The sequence below is a fragment of the Opisthorchis viverrini genome, assembly GCF_000715545.1.
Source record: "Opisthorchis viverrini unplaced genomic scaffold opera_v5_120, whole genome shotgun sequence".
Classification (NCBI taxonomy): Eukaryota; Metazoa; Platyhelminthes; class Trematoda; order Opisthorchiida; family Opisthorchiidae; genus Opisthorchis; species Opisthorchis viverrini.
Genome location: NW_008751779.1, coordinates 212,583 through 231,593, shown reverse-complemented (window position 1 = coordinate 231,593; position 19,011 = coordinate 212,583). Strand labels below are relative to the sequence as shown.

Here is a 19,011-nt window from a genome sequence, read left to right as displayed (position 1 = left end):
CTTTCGCTAGCCATGTAGGTGGATAAAGATGGTCAGAATGATTTAAGCGAACTACGGAAACCCTAATTAGTTGACTTAGTCCTGTTAGCCTCAACCATCTCTCTCTCTGAAAGGAGATTTCATGATATAGTAATAGTAAATACGAGTCATCTTGGCAGATTTATGGTGTTCTGGGGTTAGTACGGAGTCTTTTGCAGGCTGAAATCTGCGTGAAAAGTGAAACAATTCAAAGCTCTTGAATTAGTTGAGCCGTTTGCGTTTCACCAGCGACTGTTCCCCGTCATTTTCGTTTCTCGCCAAACGAAACTTTGGCAGTCGAAACAGCTATCATAGTTTTTAACTAACATATTTTCATTTACTCCGCTTTTATTTAGCCCTGATTATCGTACCGGCGAATGACTTTTTTGCAGACTAATTTCAAAAGAGGAAACTTCCTTATTGAGCTATTGCTTTTCAGTTACTAGCATGTGCCAGACGTCCTTCCTGTCAAACTAATCCTTGATCTTATTTCTCTTCAGTTCGATTATCATGTAGTCGCTCCGTTCCCATTGGCCAGTATTTGCTGCCATGTGTTCGCCGGCAGAGTTGCAAAGCATTGAAATTGAAGCAATGCGAAGTGCGTGCTCTGCATCTGACCTTCAGGTTTCCTTCCGATACTCGGATACCTCAAGTAGAGGCACATTCTGTATCTTCGCGGATCTCCCTGGGCACAGTCAATTGTATCTCCACGCCCCGGCCTCAAAGCTACAAGTGAACAACAATTTTATCATCGACAAGCTCGCCGAAATGTGGATATATGGATTGAAACACTTACCTCCGATATACCTCAAATTTCAACTCCCCCCAAATTATCCTGGTAGTGATACGGACCCGGTCGTTCCGGAACTCTTGTTAGAATCCGCTTGGCTCCCAAAATCTGTTTTATCCCACTTAACTGAGCAACTTAACAAACTGAGCCTTTCAAGTCCTGGCGAGTTGATACTATGGTCACTGGCAGAATTTCTCAGGAGTGAAAGCCACCAGTTTCTCTTGAATGGTCAGGCTCCAAGCTCTACAAAATCCACACATCTCGACCTGTTCCACTTTTACGACTGTTATCACGATGAAGTGAGCCTATCGCTCTCTCAGTGCACAGAACTGCTTATATCGAATAATGACGACAGACTGGATGCGGAATTCTATCGAACGGCGCGAGAGTGTCCTGTATGCTTGGAAACCAAGTTGGGTTCGAATTTTTTCCGCTTTCATGTCTGCCAACACGCTGTTTGCTTAGAGTGCGTTCGACAGGCGTTTGTTCTGGCCGTGGACAGTGGCTTGACGGCACAGCAGCTGGGTTGCCTTATCTGTGATACGACCGCTGGAGTAAATGAGGTTAGCTGCTTGCACTTGATGAGCGGATTTTCATTGTATTTTTTCCCATCACATTGCAGATGGTATGCTTTATTAGCTCTCAGGTGACTTACAATTTTTTAACCACTCTACTGAACAGTTGTGGTTTCCCGCGCCCTTAATCTCCTCTATGCTGTTGAGGTTTTGTCCATTAATTCGGTTGTTTACAGTTAATGTTGTCGCAGCTTATTGTGTAGCATTGAATGTCTTGTCCCCTCTCGGGACAAATTATCCAGTAAACTCAGTCTGGTCGACACCTATCGCCGCCATGGGTGGGTACCTCCGCACTCAATTCATCGATGGTCAATGACAATCGCCCAGTCCGTCGCACTCGTGCACCAAATTAATCCCTTCAATATCTAGTCGCGCATTTCCCTCTTCTCTCAGACTGATGTGCAATGCGAACTGTTTGATCTTGAAATCGCCTCTCCTGTTGGATTACATCTCTCCGGTATCCCATTTTCCGGTGACCAAAGCTGTAGCATATGAAACCAGCGTACCTTTGGTACATAGTTTACATCTGATAAACGAAATTGAACCTCGATTAACTCTAGCTTTGATTACCAGCAAAGTTCCTGTTGAATGATAATTTGTATTCATTTCACTCCGTACGATCCTTAACAGATGAAGGCTTGCCAAGCCCCCTGAGTATGTAATCTCTACTGGTAAAGCATGTGATACGGTCTATGGGATGCTCCGTTTCAAAAGGTGTTGTGTGTATATCATTCATATGCACAACTCCTATAATTCACATTGTTTGGCAGCCAGTTATTGGACTTGTATTCCTCCCAAAGATTCATTGTTGGTTGTGTAAGCCAGTTGTAGAAAACTTCCTGTGCCACCGAAACGCTTGCCTTGGAGACTACCCCTTTTGTGGAGCTTCCGATGCTAAGTTCAGTGTATCAAACTGTTGAAGTCTGTAGTATAAGCTGACCTGCCTTATACTAGCTAAGCCAGCGTAGCTTTCATACAGTTTGTAGCTGTAAAACTGAACCGGACAAGTAAACACTTTTTGGGGAAACAGGAGCACAGATAATGTATAAAATATTCAATCTTCATTGCTTATCTTTTAACTCTGTCTCACTAACGTCTGCATTATTCGTAAATTTTTGCTGGTTATTTGTGGCTAGCTGACCGTACCTGACAAGTATCAGTCCACTCTTCCTGTAGGTTTCCTTTTACCTGACTACTGGAAGTGCTGTCGTGACCACTTCTCAAAGTTCTCAATGTCTCTAAGTCTGTTGCAGCTCTCGGGCTACTACGCCTAATTCTGCAACCGTCTACTATTATAGAATATTTCGCTAGATATTAGTTCTTCCGTCACGTTCATGAGACTTTTCCTCGCAGGCACGCTTCGTTCTTCCACCTGCTACCTTCAAACGTTACGAAGCGCTGTTGCTCAATCGGAGTTTGAATATGATGTCAGACATTGCATACTGTCCCCGATCGACTTGTCAGAATATGCCCGTGATCCTGGATGATACAGACTTGGGCCGATGCACCAACTGTGGCTTTGCCTTTTGTCCTAGATGCCTTCGGCCATATCACGGCGCAGATCAGTGTGTAGTCCCAGCTGGTAAGTAGTTTTTAGTACAGACTCCCGTGTTCGCCACTTCCTCTATTGTCCAAACTGGAACGAATCTTTCCGTGAAATCATTTAGGCCATTTCACTTTTTCTGGTATGGCGTTGTTTTGATCTATAGCTTCCAGTATAAAAACTGAGGTGCTGTTTGGTTACCCAAGCTATGGAGGGGGGTGATGAAAACAAGACTGAGTTCGAACAGCGGACGCAACGTTCGCTTGGTAGAGCGCACGTCAGTCCCCGAACTGCCTGGAACTCTAGCCACGGTTCTCTCATCAGAAAAGCCCGTATGAAATGTAGTGCAGTTCATGCTACCCTGAATTCCTCCCACTACTAGCTGAGACGACTGTTTGGCGGCATTTTGAGACAACTTACTTCTTATCCTAACGGTCGAGTTTGACTAATAATTCATCGTCCAGGACTTTGCTTTGGTCAATAAGGAATTTCTTATGAGCCCAAACTCAGCACAGTGACAGTGGATTAACGTTAGGACATTCACGCCAGATACGTTTTGTTCGATAGGGGCTCTTGGATATTGAAGCTTCTCCGAAACCCTAGTGTTCTGATCACAGCGGATGAAAACATTATTGATCGAAGAAGTGAAAGAGACTGAGAGGGGGAGATTGGCAGGAGGCGCCCCTCGTTGTGTGCTTTGTCCCCGAAAATCTTGTCACAGGACGTAACCTTCAATCACGTCTGTTGCAATTCAGGGGGGAGCTAGTTATTGTGGAACACAGGATTTAAGGCAACTTCAGGTCTTTGGTGGTCCGTGTGTTGGTATCTTAGTTAGGGTAGAATAATCAGGAATCAGACCCTCGGAGAAGCAGGCATTGGGTAGTTCGCTTGCGGAAGGAATCGAGCATTACAAGCTATGATGGGCTGTATCATGCGCTACGTTCGCCGTTTAATCTTCTGCGAGGAAAATTCTTGTTATTCATGTCAAATTTCAAAATGATGTAAATGGGAAAGTGAAAATGTTTATCTTGACAGAAAGGACTGAAGTCAGGAAAACCTTATTGTTGCCTCCCTTCATGATGGAGTCTCCGTAACCTCTGTGATCGCCTGGAGTTGCTGCATGACATGGCTACTTATGAATAGTAATGATGCTTGTTCTGTCACCTCCTGACCGGCTTATCTGATTGAGTGTCTGTAGATTTATACGCTTATGACTTTTGTGGTGGGCTAGAAAAAGGTTCTTTTCCATCTCTTTTCCTCTGTGTTATTGGGCATCGTCCCAGTCAACTGAAATGGTTTTACAGCGAGTGAACACCAGTGTCTCCACGCTCGTAATTATGATGGTGATGTTTGTAGCGCGTCAGTTCCTTGTTGCAGGCGCCAATACAGCAAATCAGATGGGTGATCGACGTCAAATCCAGCGAGTAGTTTCTTCGACTACATTTAATCCTATTCAGATTGGATTGAACTGTGATTTTTTCAAAAAGACTAAACTGAATCTGCTCAGGCGCGACGTGTTACCGTCACGTGACTAGGCGCTTGATGATTCGTTTGCTGTGTTAGAATCCGAACAGCTTTCACTGTGACCATATCAACATGTTACAGACTCATGTGAAGTGAGGTCGAAGTCTTATGCCAGATTCCATTTTATTTCTACAGCACACTAGGTTAATTGTGAACTCATCTCCTGTTCACTTTCTTGCATCAACTTGTTGAGTTTTGAGCACAGAAAGCCAATTTTTCGTTGGCAACGACAGAGAAACGCATCAGAATGTTTATTCCAGTCAAAATTTCCAAATTACCGAACACATTGAGGCGAACCGGCCCGAAAGTGGTTGCTAAGATATGTAAGGTTTTCAGGGTTCATCGGTCTTGTGTTCTGATAGTCACTAAACCACGACCACCCGAAAGATTGTTCAGAGCAGGTGACCACGTCGATTCAAACGTAGCATAGACAGGATTGATAGCATTCAGTACGGAAGAAGACTTACTGTGCAACTTGGGCTCAATCAAAGTGTTACTTTAATCATGCGGGAAACAATCGTTGTTGGGTCGACTGAGCTATAATGAGACAATCAGCCGATGGTCGAACGAATTACCGCATCCCAAAGCTAATATGGACAGTCATTCCTCGGGCAATAAAGAACTTGTTGTGCAATTGGGTCTCAGTGGCGTTCGAGTGTGTGTTTTTAAATTCAAAGTATTGGCAGAAATTCTTTTCTCTGAGAAGTCAGTAGATTATTGTAATTGTCGCAACTTGCTCACTCAGATAAAGACAGACCAAAATCCTCATATCCAGTTACGACTTAAGTGAGGGGAACTTCATGTTCCATGAAATTGTCATGTGGGGATGGTTTGCCATTTGGGAGTTTGTTGTATCTGTGCGGTGGCCGAGCTATTGGTTACGCCTGCAGTGCGCCTGCCAGACTACGCGATAGAGAGAAGACAGAGAACTGGGGACACGGCTGTATTGCCAGGACAAAAACGTACAGTGCCTCTGCGTAAATATATAGGATGACTAAACGTCCAAATATGGTCGTTCACTTGTTCGCCCCATACAGCCAGTGGTGGTGTTCCGGTCGTGAACAATCTCAGGCCCACTACGCTGGTCGTGTGTTGCTAGGCCGTGTTTGGTGGGAGCCGCCGACTCACCTACTTTCCGGACGTGTCGAACCCATGGTGACCTTGGGGATGCGTCACTCTGTGCACATGTGCTTTTTCTTCTGTCTGGGCGCGCCCTGACAGGGTTTTATTCGTGATAAGGCCCTTCGGCAACTCTTGGTTGTGGAGGCAAGGTGACAAACAATCACCCATTGAATATTACAGAGTTGGGCTGTTTAAACTTCCTAAGATGTTAGGACCGGTTCGTGAATGTTCGGAAAATCACCTGGCCAGCTTGACAAGCTTACGGTTCCGGTGTACAGACACTAGTGCTTTTCAGATGTGGCACTTTTGAGTGGGAAAAATATAGAATATTCCTGGTAAGCAGTATTTGGGCGTCTGTCATTAAGGGGTTTCGTCGAATGGTATTCGGGTGAAATAATTCACCCTCGATAGATGAACTGATCACACTGCATAGGTTGCGCTGGCTTGGCCACGTGCTGCGTATGCCAGTCGACCGAATTCCTCGAAGGACTCTTTTTTCACAACCACGTGAAGGATGCAGGGAGAGCCAGAGGTGGTCAAACAATGACTTGGCAACGAAGTATAAAGGCCATTACCAGCAAACTCAGATGCGCTGGTCATTGAGGTCTTCCTGGGTGGGGATTCCGAGACGGGCCATATCAATGGCTAGAGACGTTGTTAGACATGGCCCAGTCGCGCCCTCAATGGCGCTTGTATATCCAAGCTATTGCCTTCAATGCAATCCCCCCACTTAACAGTTCACTGACAGTGTTGCATTACGCCCCAAATTATCAGCTCCCGCCTCCGATGCGCAGCTACCTACCCCATCTCCCCGAATCATCGGTGGACGAAACTGTGACACCTACAACCACTGTACAACAAGTACGTGATTATTACAGCTGACAATGAATGAATAAATTAATTCGTGCAGTTTCGTTTGTGGACTTTTTAATCTAGCAGATCCTGACAGTCGTCTCTCTGTATGAAGACCGCATCTGGGGAGCGCTGAAAGCGGTTTTCGAGTAGTTGAACAACCTTTGCTTCCCAACTGGGCACTGCCTTGCTTTGAGTAATGTGGCATTGTGCTGGTGATTTTTCGACAACGAATTTCATCATGATTAATGCAAATGTCTTTTCTACACACTCATGACATGATTAAGTCAGTTCCTCCCAACGAACGTACGAGTTACCGACCTCTTCACAAAGATCACTTTCGAGAGATACTCAGTGGAGAACGCATATTAGAACACTCGAAGGTGTTCCTCTTTTCCCTCAGAAAAGAAAAATATTGCAAACTCAGCATAGTCAAGATTATTAGAACCCTGCCGAATGAGCAATAGACCAGTTTACTGCCTCGTAGACACGGTAGTATTCGGAGCCTCACCATGTTTCAACCATCCGTCTGGTTCTGATGAAATCTTCACCCTGATCTGCGCTTTACCTGTTTTCAACCATTTCGAAATAGCCCTGATTAGTTCGTCTTCTTTGTCCGCGTCAGTCAGCAACTACGTATCGCTCTTCAGCTGGGTGTTGCAGCTGAAGGATTATTTTATTGCGAATTGTCAGATGACTGCAGTCCTCTCCTGCAACAGGCCTGTCGTACCAATGGATGATTTCACGCCTATGCCTAGATGAATGAATACTGTACCGAAACGGTGATGTCGTGTGCAACTCATACCAGCGGAAAAATGTCTTTGCGAGTAGGCAAAGGTGAGGGCCGTGACAACTCAGCCTCCATATTATCACAACTATCAGATGGTGTATAAAAGAAAGCTTCAAGATATACTGTTGTCGAAACTGTCAACCAGTCGTGATAAGTGTGAATTTTTAATCTATGGGCAAAGAACAGCCCGCAGCGACCAGTGCAGCTTCTAGAAATAGCACTAGTGAATTCAGTTCGTTATATCGCTTTAACCAACAGCTGCAGCTCTTGACATTCCTAATAAGTGACGCTATCGCACACTTGCTATCGCTCCCATACTTCTCTTACTATGTTTAACCAATTCCGGTTCACCTGTGATCGCACGCCCGGATGTTCCGGTCGCGTGTACTGCTGTAGGCGCCTTGTAAAGGATATGGAGACGTTGGATGGTCACTAAGCTGTGCACCGTGTCTACTTGGCGCTTCATGATTGATCGCCTTATCGGTTTTATAGTTTCCAGTGCCAACCAACTTGGGTTATGCTCCATTACTCTGCCGTTGCACAACCGAGAGACGAGTATGCTAACACAGTTTGGTACGAGAGAGAGTCTATATCTGCGGGATTAAAAGAACACATGTTTGCTTGTAAAACAGGTTTGAAGTAATTCGGCGGGGAAAGTGTCCCTCAAGCTGCTTGTTAGCCTACTGTTCGATAGATCTGTGGTGATAGCCTTGGCTTTTATGCTCATCTGTTCCCTAATAAAACTATCGGCAAACCTGGTTTCCTTCAAAGCGTTAGCGAGAGTCGAGATTCCCTGTTCTGGTGCATTTTCAAGGCTGACTTTTCTTTGGTTCTGCGAGTAAGGCTGTGGGTCGTGTTTAGTTTCTGTTTTAGTATAACGAAGCTGACGTCCCGATTTCATTTGTTTGACATGACTACTTGGTGTTCATAATTTCACTGCCTTTGTTATGTCAGCTGGTCAATGTCAGTGGTTTATCAACTACTTCAGCGTGAAATAAAAGTATACTAATAACCCTGGTCGTAGCACTTGCTCACAGACAGGTGTCCTTCAGCTGTGTTATTCCAACTCCCTCTTAGGTAAGAAAACACCTTCCAAGGAACCTGATGAGTTAACAGAAGAAGAGTTCCTTGCCCGAGAAAAAGAGAATTGGGCATCTTATGACTATGTAGATGAACACTGCAAATACTGCCCTGGCTGTTGGTCGCCAGTCGAGGTATGTTGACCTTTTCTGTGTCTGCTAACTAGTTTTTTCCTCCAAGAATTCCCAAATTTCGGCTTATTTTCCGCTACTTTATATACACTGCATTGACAGTAAAGCCAAAACAGTGATGTAGAACAACACTTCTCATGTAGTTACGTGGAATGCTCTGCAGTGATAGTCCTGGAGAAACCCCCTCATAAACTTACCACTGCATTCTTCGTCAGAAATGATTTCATTTGCGATTCTTTTGCAAACTTACCACCCACAAAAGATGCCAAAAACCCTGTGGTGTTCTGTTTTCATAGAAAAAACCCAATGTGATGGTAACGTTTAGCTGATAAACACGAATTAATGAAGTCAGGTTGGCGGTCACTCACCAGAATCTTAAGATCCCGGTTTTGGGAAATTCGTTTCGACCTTCGAGAATCTGCAGTTCGGCTACACTGTATGCTTTATCAGCTAAGTGCGCAATGAAAAATGGTTGGAATTTTTCACTTTTCTGGATACCATCCGCTTGTTTCTTTTAACAACCAGAAGTCTTATCCTGGACCTTGGTTCAAGGCGGTTTTTGGTTATCACTTTCTTTGAACGCATTACAGGCGTGGTCGGCTTTTTTCAACTACTTTCCATTTTCATACGACTCGTACCAATCACAATCGCCTCATCGCTATGAATTCTGACTTTCGGCCTATACACTCATTCGCATATCGAATTGGTTTTCAGGAGAGACTCGCCTGAATCCCAGCCTCGTTTACAGGTGTTAGCCCGAAGAAGTGCAGAACCGGTTGTGGGTTGTCGAAGGGTTTTCAGTAGTTTCGTTCGTGAAAGTTCTGACTGCTTATGATCAGACAGCCTTGTCCGTGACCAATGAACAGACCATGTGGTTTGCTTGCGCACGCTAAAAGAATTATGAAGCATGTGTACTGTGTTTTTGCATGGTGCTCTTGCAGCAATAGTCCGGATTGTGCGCCGATTGCGACTGAGATTGGCTAATAGGCCAAGTAATCACAAATAGTGAGCACATCTCTATCACCCCTCATCCCTCTCGTAAGTGCTTTGTGGAGTCACCGTCCCTTGACAGACGCAACTCTAGGTGATTTTTTTACTTTGCTCACATGTGTCTGAAAAATGGTTGGCGCTTATGTGATACTCTGCCTCATCGACATTGCGTAGCTTTACTCTTGGATTTGGCTGTTGATTAGCTCCGCTGGTATTCAGTAGAGATAAAGGTTGATGTGTGTCATTGTCGTCAATAGGCCAATAAGAACATGAATTGAAAGTCCGCTACGCAGTTATCGAAGCGGAAATTGGGAAGACAGCTGAGAAAGAATGGTTACGGACACGAACCTCCATCTTATAATGGAATCAGTGATGGAGAGACTAGACCGGAAGTGAGGTTACAGTCGTTTCGATAATTTGTTTCTGTTTGAGAAAGGGGCAAGTGGTCGGGAGCTGTGTGAGTGACGATGGACTAACAGCCGGTCACTCGATCCAGAGGCCTCGAGCGGCTAACCACATTAAGCTCCTCTGGGTCGGGTTATAGGGTTACAGCGCCACGCTCCCACTACTTTGGGTTAACCTTTCCCATTTTCAGTTCTTTTCATTCCCACGCATGAGCTGTCGTAAGAACTCCACTGACTATGCTTCCCGCAAATACGGGGCTCATTTAATTTAGTGTCCGTTCCGATTTTCTTATTAAATCGGCTGGTCGATTGTTAAAGTAACACATTCCATTCTTATTATGGTTCACTGTTGTCCCAACCAGTTGTCAGCCGTGTACTGTTGCATTCTTGTCCTGTCGCTAAGTTGGGGGAGTCAAGAGTTGATACAGTAGGGCTTGTGGCGTCCCTTCCATCCACTGCGACACAGGAATGACAACACTCCTTTCCTCTCTGAAAACGGACAAATTTGTTCGTGCGAGGGAGATGATGGTAATGGTGGTATGTTCAGAGAAGCGTGCACGACACGCAACACCCGAGGAATTTACACAGTTGTACGTTCGATTATCTCCTTTGTATACATCTCATGACAAAATTTAGTGATGGCCCTTGTTTTTACCGAACCTCCATTCCGAGTGTTTTATTACAAGACAGCCCCGGAATCTCCCTCGAAAAAGTTGCGGTAAAAACATTGGAGGGTGTCCAGTGGACACGACATGATTATTGGATTGTCGCACTACCCCATAACGTAGAGAGAGCTTTCAGTTATGTAGTTTAGTTATTCTGTCTCAGAATTACATTACACTTTTGTCTGATTCCCCACGTCCCACTCCTCTTCCAAATCCGCCACTATTTCAGTTCTGGGACATAAATGTTTCCATCCAAATGTAATTTTTGTGCCAATGTTCGTATATCAAGTCTGTCCCGCCGAGTCTTTTCGTTCAGGCATGCAGGGTAGAGGCGACTAGGTCTATGACCTGGTAGCGATATGTGAAAGCTTTGACCAGTAAACTCAGGCATGTTAGCGATTACTTAGTCTTCTAGACGAGCTACACCAACGGCTAGTATCTTGTATAGGCAATACCCCTATCTCAAGGTCATTGCCTTAACTTCCTGGCTTCCCTGTTCTCCGTGATCAGAAGTCAAGGATGATTTTGAATTGTCTGGACTTGACGCACTGCTCACAAGGTTGCTGAAAACTCTTCAAAAAAGACTACTATGCAGGAGAGAACCAGTTGGATTCCTCTGAGTCAACCGTCAAAACCAAATTCGTATGCAACCGATCTGAATCATTTGAAGTACCCAGTTGATCGTTTCCTATGCGTCCAATTTCTCTCGGTGTTCTTATTTATCACTAGATCACAAGGTTCTGAAAACTCTTCAAAAAAGACTACTATGCAGGAGAGAACCAGTTGGATTCCTCTGAGTCAACCGTCAAAACCAAATTCGTATGCAACCGATCTGAATCATTTGAAGTACCCAGTTGATCGTTTCCTATGCGTCCAATTTCTCTCGGTGTTCTTATTTATCACTAGACAAATCTGTTGACACTGATAAGCGCTTTGTGAATGAACCACTTAACTGAATGCCAGTATATCCCACCGTCTTCAGATTGAGACTTTAAGTCGATCAATTCAGTTTCATGTGACCAGACGAAAACCAACCGTTAAAAGGTCTTTTTTCAGACATTCCGTTTTGATTTAGTTGTAGCAACTCGTAGGAATAATAAGTTCATTGACCTATGGAAAAAGTCGTTCAGCGGCAACATCCTTCCAGCGCTTAGCTGTCATGCCACCCGAAGGTTGCACGAGGGCTGGGATACTGTCAAGTTGCCCAAGCCTAGACAGGGGAAGTGGAGAGGCAGAGGTCTGGTTCGAACCACGAACCTTCCGGTTAGTACATTTGCGCTCTAACCACTTGAGCCATCTCGCCTCTGATCTATGGACACACGGATCAAAGCCCAATTGGTAGCTTAGCGTCGTTCATCCTCAGGCTAACTGCGGATTGTAATCAACGATTGCCGTCGGCTTTTCTAATGAATATAGCCATTAATTCAATTTTTGTGTGTTTCCACTGTGTTCTCTCAAGCCACATTTGATTGATAATGCCTGGCAGTAATTAAGGTCTTCCGCTCAAATCAACTCCGATCCAGAAATTCATTATTCACCAATAGTCAGATGATTTTCTGATTGGACAGAGAACCCCATCTCGAATCACATTCACTCTGAACAAACTTTTCGGGGTGAGTATTCCTGAAGCTTTCAGCCAATCTTTCACTCCCTACGTCCGGTTTTGTGTGTGAGTTAACTTCTCACGATCTCGGCACGCCTTTACTTTGTAATCATTTCTTTTTTTTTTTGTAGAACACGCCTTTAGTAATCATTTCTTTTTTTTTTTGTAGAAAGATTCCGGGTGCAACAAAATGACTTGTCCTTATTGCCGAACTCGGTATTGTTGGTTGTGCTTACAAATACTCCACGGAAAAGATCCGTATGATCATTTTAGATCTGGCGGGCCTTGTAATGGACGATTGTTCGTCGGTTTGGAAGAAGATGAAGAGGACGGTGGCGAATGATCAATCTTCATCTAAACCTACTATAGTTACTTTGCATACTTAATCTGTTTTGGTAAATCAAGTGCGATTTATCCGTCCTTGTGATCCAAACCTGTTTTCACAGCCAGTGTGACTGTTTTTTATGTTCTCATATAATACAAGCCTTTCGACGAGTCAGTGATTGTCATTGAGTCTTAACCAGCTACTGCCCCCCCCCCGTAAATTGCACAGTAATGATATGGTAATCACCTACGTTCAACTGTCATCCTACCTTACTCCTGCGTACAAACTTCGGATTACAAACAGACCAGTGACGACTGATGGCAGAACTCTTTTCCTTACTGTTGCTCAAATAATCAGGAGATTCGCGGAGTTGTGCACTTCAAACAAACACCCAGATCAGCGTTGAAAAGATCATCATGGTGCATGTTGGAACTACTGAAAGCATTCCAAGCTTGACAGTAATTCGATGAGCTTACTGGATTCTAGTTAGAGGCTTGAGAGACTTCTAGCTACGGATCAGGTAGTATGCTTCCAATCTTTTTTTGTTTTTACGGGATCCGGTTACTATGAGACAAGAGTAGCTGGCCATCCCGAAGATGATAATGGCGAATTTCATAAGCAAATAAATGGAAATTAGGTAACACCAAGTTTGCTGCCCACGAGTCCGACTGTGCCAGATGTTACTGGGTAGATTCTAGCTGCTGATTGAAGCCATCCTATTTTGCGTCACGGTGTTTCACTCTTGAGACTGTCTTTGAAAGTTACTTAATAGCCTTCTTTCTGTAACAGGACAGTTCTCATGTCTGGACACTGCCAGCCAGGAAGCAGTACGTGTCTGAGGTAGTGAAAATTACCAAGTAATGAAATTTCTGATGTTATGTCCTTCACTGGATAACACCAGCTCAAATGTTAACCGGGCCGTGGTCAGACAACAGCCTGTAGCTTCGTGATATTTTTCTGGAGAAATAGGTACCTCTGAATACTAGCACAAGGCCCCTTCTTCCCTTCCATTCTTTTACTTCACAACAGAGCCGTCATATGAGTTATGATTAGATGGCTGTGGAGCATGGGTGTTGGCACTAATGTGCCGTCGACGATGATGGTGATGATTTTTCTTCCCAGTCGTCAACAAAATATTTCAAGTCGAACTCTCGTCCGTTAGTCTGTCAATAGGATACAGTCCTGTTTAACAGCTTGGTTGATGCTTCGCGTCAAAATACCTACCAACACCGTACCAGTGAATGTATCCTAGCGAAGGCCACATCTAAGGTCCTCAAAATATACGGTTTTTCGAAGCTGCACGTTGATAAGCACGAATTGAGTTTGGAAGAGTTCAATAGAACTCCTATGGATAACCATCCACTCTACAGCCGTGCCGCATGTCATAATCTATGTGGGGATACAAAAACTCTCTTCGCCCAACACGGAGCTAGAATTTTGTCGACTGTGACTAGGTCTCAATTCTTCACACAGAATTTTGATTTTACGAATTGGCTACGCCTGTGGGTCTGCCAATCGCAAGTGATGCTCAGCCAGAGTAGCGGTAATTGGTTTCCAGATTTGAATTTTAGAAACTCCATATGTTCAAGCACTAGCCAAGAAAGGATGATGAAATGATGGAATTTGCGTGAATCCTTACGGCCAGTTGGTGTCCTATTCAAATAAACTGTGGCGAGCACATTGCTCATTGATCTTCCGGAGGAATTTGGGTATTGAAGCATGTGGACCTGGAACTCAACTGCTTGTTAGTAAGAGCGAAACGTAGCTGAAGTCTCACGCAATGGATTATTTCACGTTAAATTGATGCATCCTGGTAAGAATGACAGACATGATCGGGTCGGGTTTTTTGGCAGTCTGTCACAATTCCCATACTTTGCATACGGCTGTTGACAGGGTCGATTGAGCAGAACAAAACGACGTCATCAGAAAGATGTATTTTATTGTCATCCATGAATTCATCGCATTCCTCGTGTTAAATAGCGTTAACCGGAACAATGTCATTTGGCAGTAAAAGCGGGTACCTGACAAGGATCCCAAGCACAATACGAATCAAAAAACGGAAATGGGGTGAAACTCGAGAATCCTCTCGCTAGACAACTGTTTTACCAGCCTAAATACCAGTGGTGTTGGTCAACTTCACAACTGTGCACCTGAACCCTACGATCGGATTGCGTGTACCTTGATTCTTATGCAGAATTTTCTAAATAATCGAATTACGGTTACATAACAACTAATCATCAGTATTTATTACTGGTATTTCCGTCGATGGTGATAATGGTGGCAAACTAAATAAACTGACTCTTCTATTCTGGTCTTTTAGGATCAGGTCAAATATCTCTTGTTTGCTCTATAGCATCACTTGGAATGTATCCTAATTAGTATTTCAGTACCAATACAGCTCTGAACCACACATCATCGTTAACGTTAGTCAGGTTATCGAAGCTGATCTAAACAAAACATTGTTAACGTATTTGGGATCCGTTACTGCTATACTGTAGTCACTGTGCTGTTCCCAAGCGCTTCGTTTGACGGCATATGAACCCTTCCACCTGAGTAGTGTCGATTAACCTCAAGATGGCTCAGGTGTTAAGGGGCACGAATATACTGACGGAAGTTCCGTGTTCCGACCTCGAACTCTGCATCTTGGTCGCTCTTGTCTAGGCTTGAGCGACCTGGAAGTATATCATACCTTGCGCTTCCTTCAGGTGGCACTGCAACTATGCATCGGAAGGGTGCTACTGTAAACGATGAGATAGTCTTGAAGTGATATGACCTTACCGCAGTCTTCATTTTTTGAATCCTACACTGTAGAGGACGCTTTTAGGCTTATGAAACCTGATGAATTTCTCATCAGTTCCCGAATCCCTTCGGGGATCGGTGTGTTACCCACAGGTTTCGGTAAGATACACATTCTTCGCCCCTCATCGAACGCTTGGTCTGACAACAGTTTTATTGTTTTATTCTTGAAAATAAAACAATGCAGCCTGATGTAATATATAGCTTATTCTTATCCGATCTGATATCCGCATGCTGGTGCTATTTGTTTCGGCTGCATTTGGTCTTCATGAAAGTGTGCTAATGCTCCAAGCTGACAATCAACGTAGTGTATGTAAAGTAACGTAAAAAAAACGGGAATTTCATCCTAAGTGTTGATGGCGTACTGTCGTCAAAAGCACATATCATGCTCGAAAATGCCTAAAGGGGTTTGAGCGCCCATCATCTCAGCTGAGATTCTTCTAATGGCTCCCTATTCCCACCAAAAGTGGAATCCCTTGGCGACTAATTTCATCGCCTCTGAGTGTACAATGGGATGTCGCAACAACCCTTGGAGCAAATAGCCGTGAAAGTGACGCCTAATGCCGTCGATACTATGACAGATATTGCAGCATAGTGGGGAGCACTCAGTCTAAACTGACGGTTTGACCCGTTGGATAGTCAAATGAATGACATTCATCAAATAGACTCTGTTACTGTCCAGCTACGGTTGAACTGTTTGCTTACTTGCGGGATTAGACGACCAATTGGGGTTCCTTCTGAAGCGTAATGAGAATATCAGACTTAGGATTTGTGTTGAACCCATGGGTTATTAGCTTATTCACTGTCTCTCATGGTGATTCCGTAAAACGTCCGAAAGTCTACGTACTCAAAGGCTGCAGATGTGAGCACAGTAAGCTTGGTATTGGTGGCCTAAAACACCTCTCTATTGTTGGAGAGTCCTGCACGGATGAAAACAGTTAATATTACGGTACGACCGTAAACTGTCAGAGCTCAAAGACTACGGACATGAACGGCCATCTTGAGCATTCGAACATAATCAAGGAAGTATTTTGAAGAGTACCGGAGACTAATGGCTGCGCAGAGTCCACGAACCACAGCGTATTTCTTCCTCAATGTGTCCGCACATGACAGACTGCACTGTACAGCAAGTCGGTTGATAATGGATAGTAAATAAGAATTGAAAACAAAAGATTCAGAATCTTTTTATTCGGACTATCTAGCTAGTATATAAACTCATTGGTGGACTGCTCCTCGAAGTGTATTTGAAGCTCACACCACTTTTATCAAAAAGCTCTAGTTAGGCACAAGGAATGATGCGCCTTTTTTGTTCGTCCGTAATGGGGCGAAACGATAGACCTCTCAACAATGGTCTAATATGTGCCAGGAAAGTTAACCGGATTTTCAGCTATGAATGTCGAATTTCAAATGCTGGGCATCAGTTTACGAATCTAACGTTAGAAAAACCCGTTACCGCACCAGCCTATATGCCGATAGCCCGTCAGGTTGTGTAATAGAAATCAATTGAGTCTCCCGTGAAAACCAAACTGATTTGCAAATGAGTGTATTTCTCGAAAACAGTCCAATTTGGGTTCAAGTAGATCATAAGGTTGACGGAAACTCGGGGACTGCGCCTACCTGATGAGCCCCAAAATGAGCGAAACTGGTCGTGGGCTGTCGAAGAGTTTTCAGCAACCTTGTGAGTAGTATCCTTTATAAAAAGAGCTCTTTGTGATTACCAGAGGAGTTGGGGGGCGTGATGAAAACACCTGCAACCTTTTCTTTCGAGGCATTTCGTTAATCCTACTCCACCGATAACACTCAATAAGTGCATTTTAAGCAGAACTTAAACGACAAGATTCTCGCACGTTTTCTTGACGTGTTTTCTCCAGATCTTTTTCCACTTGACTCATAGTTGCAACAGTTAGTATTCGTCTGTCTAGGACGTGCTTGTCACTGGCTCGCAAACGTAGTGACGTCTGGCCTGTGGAATAGAGATGGAAATGGATAGATAGTCTTCTGTTCACTAACCTAATCCCAGATCTTGTGGACAGATTTCCACGAAAAATTTATCTGTCGTTGTACTTCACTCAAGCTGCTGAGAAATATCTTAGGATATATGCAGCTTTAAGCGACCTTTGATTGACAACGACCTTTAAAGAAACTGCGGAACACATTTAGTGGACTTGTATTAACTAGTCGCACACTGTCTTTAGAGTCAATGAAGTTTATCTTCACAAATAAAAGCAAAGTTTGTGGATGGGGAACATGGCTGAGCGCATTACGTTGGATATCCGCGAGGCCTGTGTACTCTCTTAACTAATTAGGCCTCGGTTCTGAAATAAGGATTTGGAACTCTGAATACTGTCAAATATCAGAACCCCCCGCCCAATAAATAGCATTGTGTGGGTTGGTTGCTCAGTGCGCTTACCAATTTAAGACATAAAGGCACAGCATCTTGCCTTGTTAGGTTCTATTCGGTCACGTGAGATTTGGCTTGAAGCTAACGACTTCTAGGAAACCACATTCGACTCCCAACGAAAGCCAGCTCTTTGTGATTACCAGAGGAGCTGGGGGGCGTGATGAAAACACCTGCAACCTTTTTTTTCGAGGCATTTCGTTAATCCTACTCCACCGATAACACTCAATAAGTGCATTTTAAGCAGAACTTAAACGACAAGATTCTCGCACGTTTTCTTGACGTGTTTTCTCCAGATCTTTTTCCACTTGACTCATAGTTGCAACAGTTAGTATTCGTCTGTCTAGGACGTGCTTGTCACTGGCTCGCAAACGTAGTGACGTCTGGCCTGTAGAATAGAGATGGAAATGGATAGATAGTCTTCTGTTCACTAACCTAATCCCAGATCTTGTGGACAGATTTCCACGAAAAATTTATCTGTCGTTGTACTTCACTCAAGCTGCTGAGAAATATCTTAGGATATATGCAGCTTTAAGCGACCTTTGATTGACAACGACCTTTAAAGAAACTGCGGAACACATTTAGTGGACTTGTATTAACTAGTCGCACACTGTCTTTAGAGTCAATGAAGTTTATCTTCACAAATAAAAGCAAAGTTTGTGGATGGGGAACATGGCTGAGCGCATTACGTTGGATATCCGCGAGGCCTGTGTACTCTCTTAACTAATTAGGCCTCGGTTCTGAAATAAGGATTTGGAACTCTGAATACTGTCAAATATCAGAACCCCCCGCCCAATAAATAGCATTGTGTGGGTTGGTTGCTCAGTGCGCTTACCAATTTAAGACATAAAGGCACAGCATCTTGCCTTGTTAGGTTCTATTCGGTCACGTGAGATTTGGCTTGAAGCTAACGACTTCTAGGAAACCACATTCGACTCCCAACGAAAGCCACTCTAAGTATTCCCTACGTGCAATTTCCACTCGCAAGAACAGAACGGGATGCGTGTTCTGTGTTTTCCGGCACTAGGGCAACGGGAAGGCCCGTGACTTTCAACTACACTAGCCTGAATCGCTGCACCAAGCCCACAAACCCTTTGAGACAAAGGCCACTACCCTTGAAGAGGTACAGTAGCTGTGCCCGTCATCCAGTGTTACGTAGCTAGATCAAAGTACATTCTGGTAGCCTAACAAAATCTGAAAGCTCCATAACTTACCAGCGATAAGTTGGATCTAACATGGGAAGAGCAGGCGAGTACGAAGATCGGCTATGTTTACTTCAGTAAAGGGAGATTGCAGGGTTTTTGTGTAATCCAGTAGCTCTCAAAAATTTCAACTCTTCATCCTCAAAAAAACACTGTGTAAAACACAATCACCCCTAATTTTGAATATAAAACAGAATTATTAA

General features: G+C 44.0%; 1 protein-coding gene across 1 annotated transcript; it reads left to right on the top strand.

The window, feature by feature from the left end:
* Window positions 1-517: 517 nt before the first annotated feature.
* On the top strand, window positions 518-12,583 carry T265_06111 (hypothetical protein; the record flags this gene model as incomplete). The annotated part of the gene is made up of 4 exons (XM_009171297.1): window positions 518-1,371; window positions 2,737-2,965; window positions 8,292-8,428; window positions 12,257-12,583. The coding sequence occupies 4 exons, from the start codon at window positions 568-570 to the stop codon at window positions 12,428-12,430; spliced, it is 1,344 nt and encodes a 447-aa protein (XP_009169561.1).
* Window positions 12,584-19,011: the final 6,428 nt, after the last annotated feature.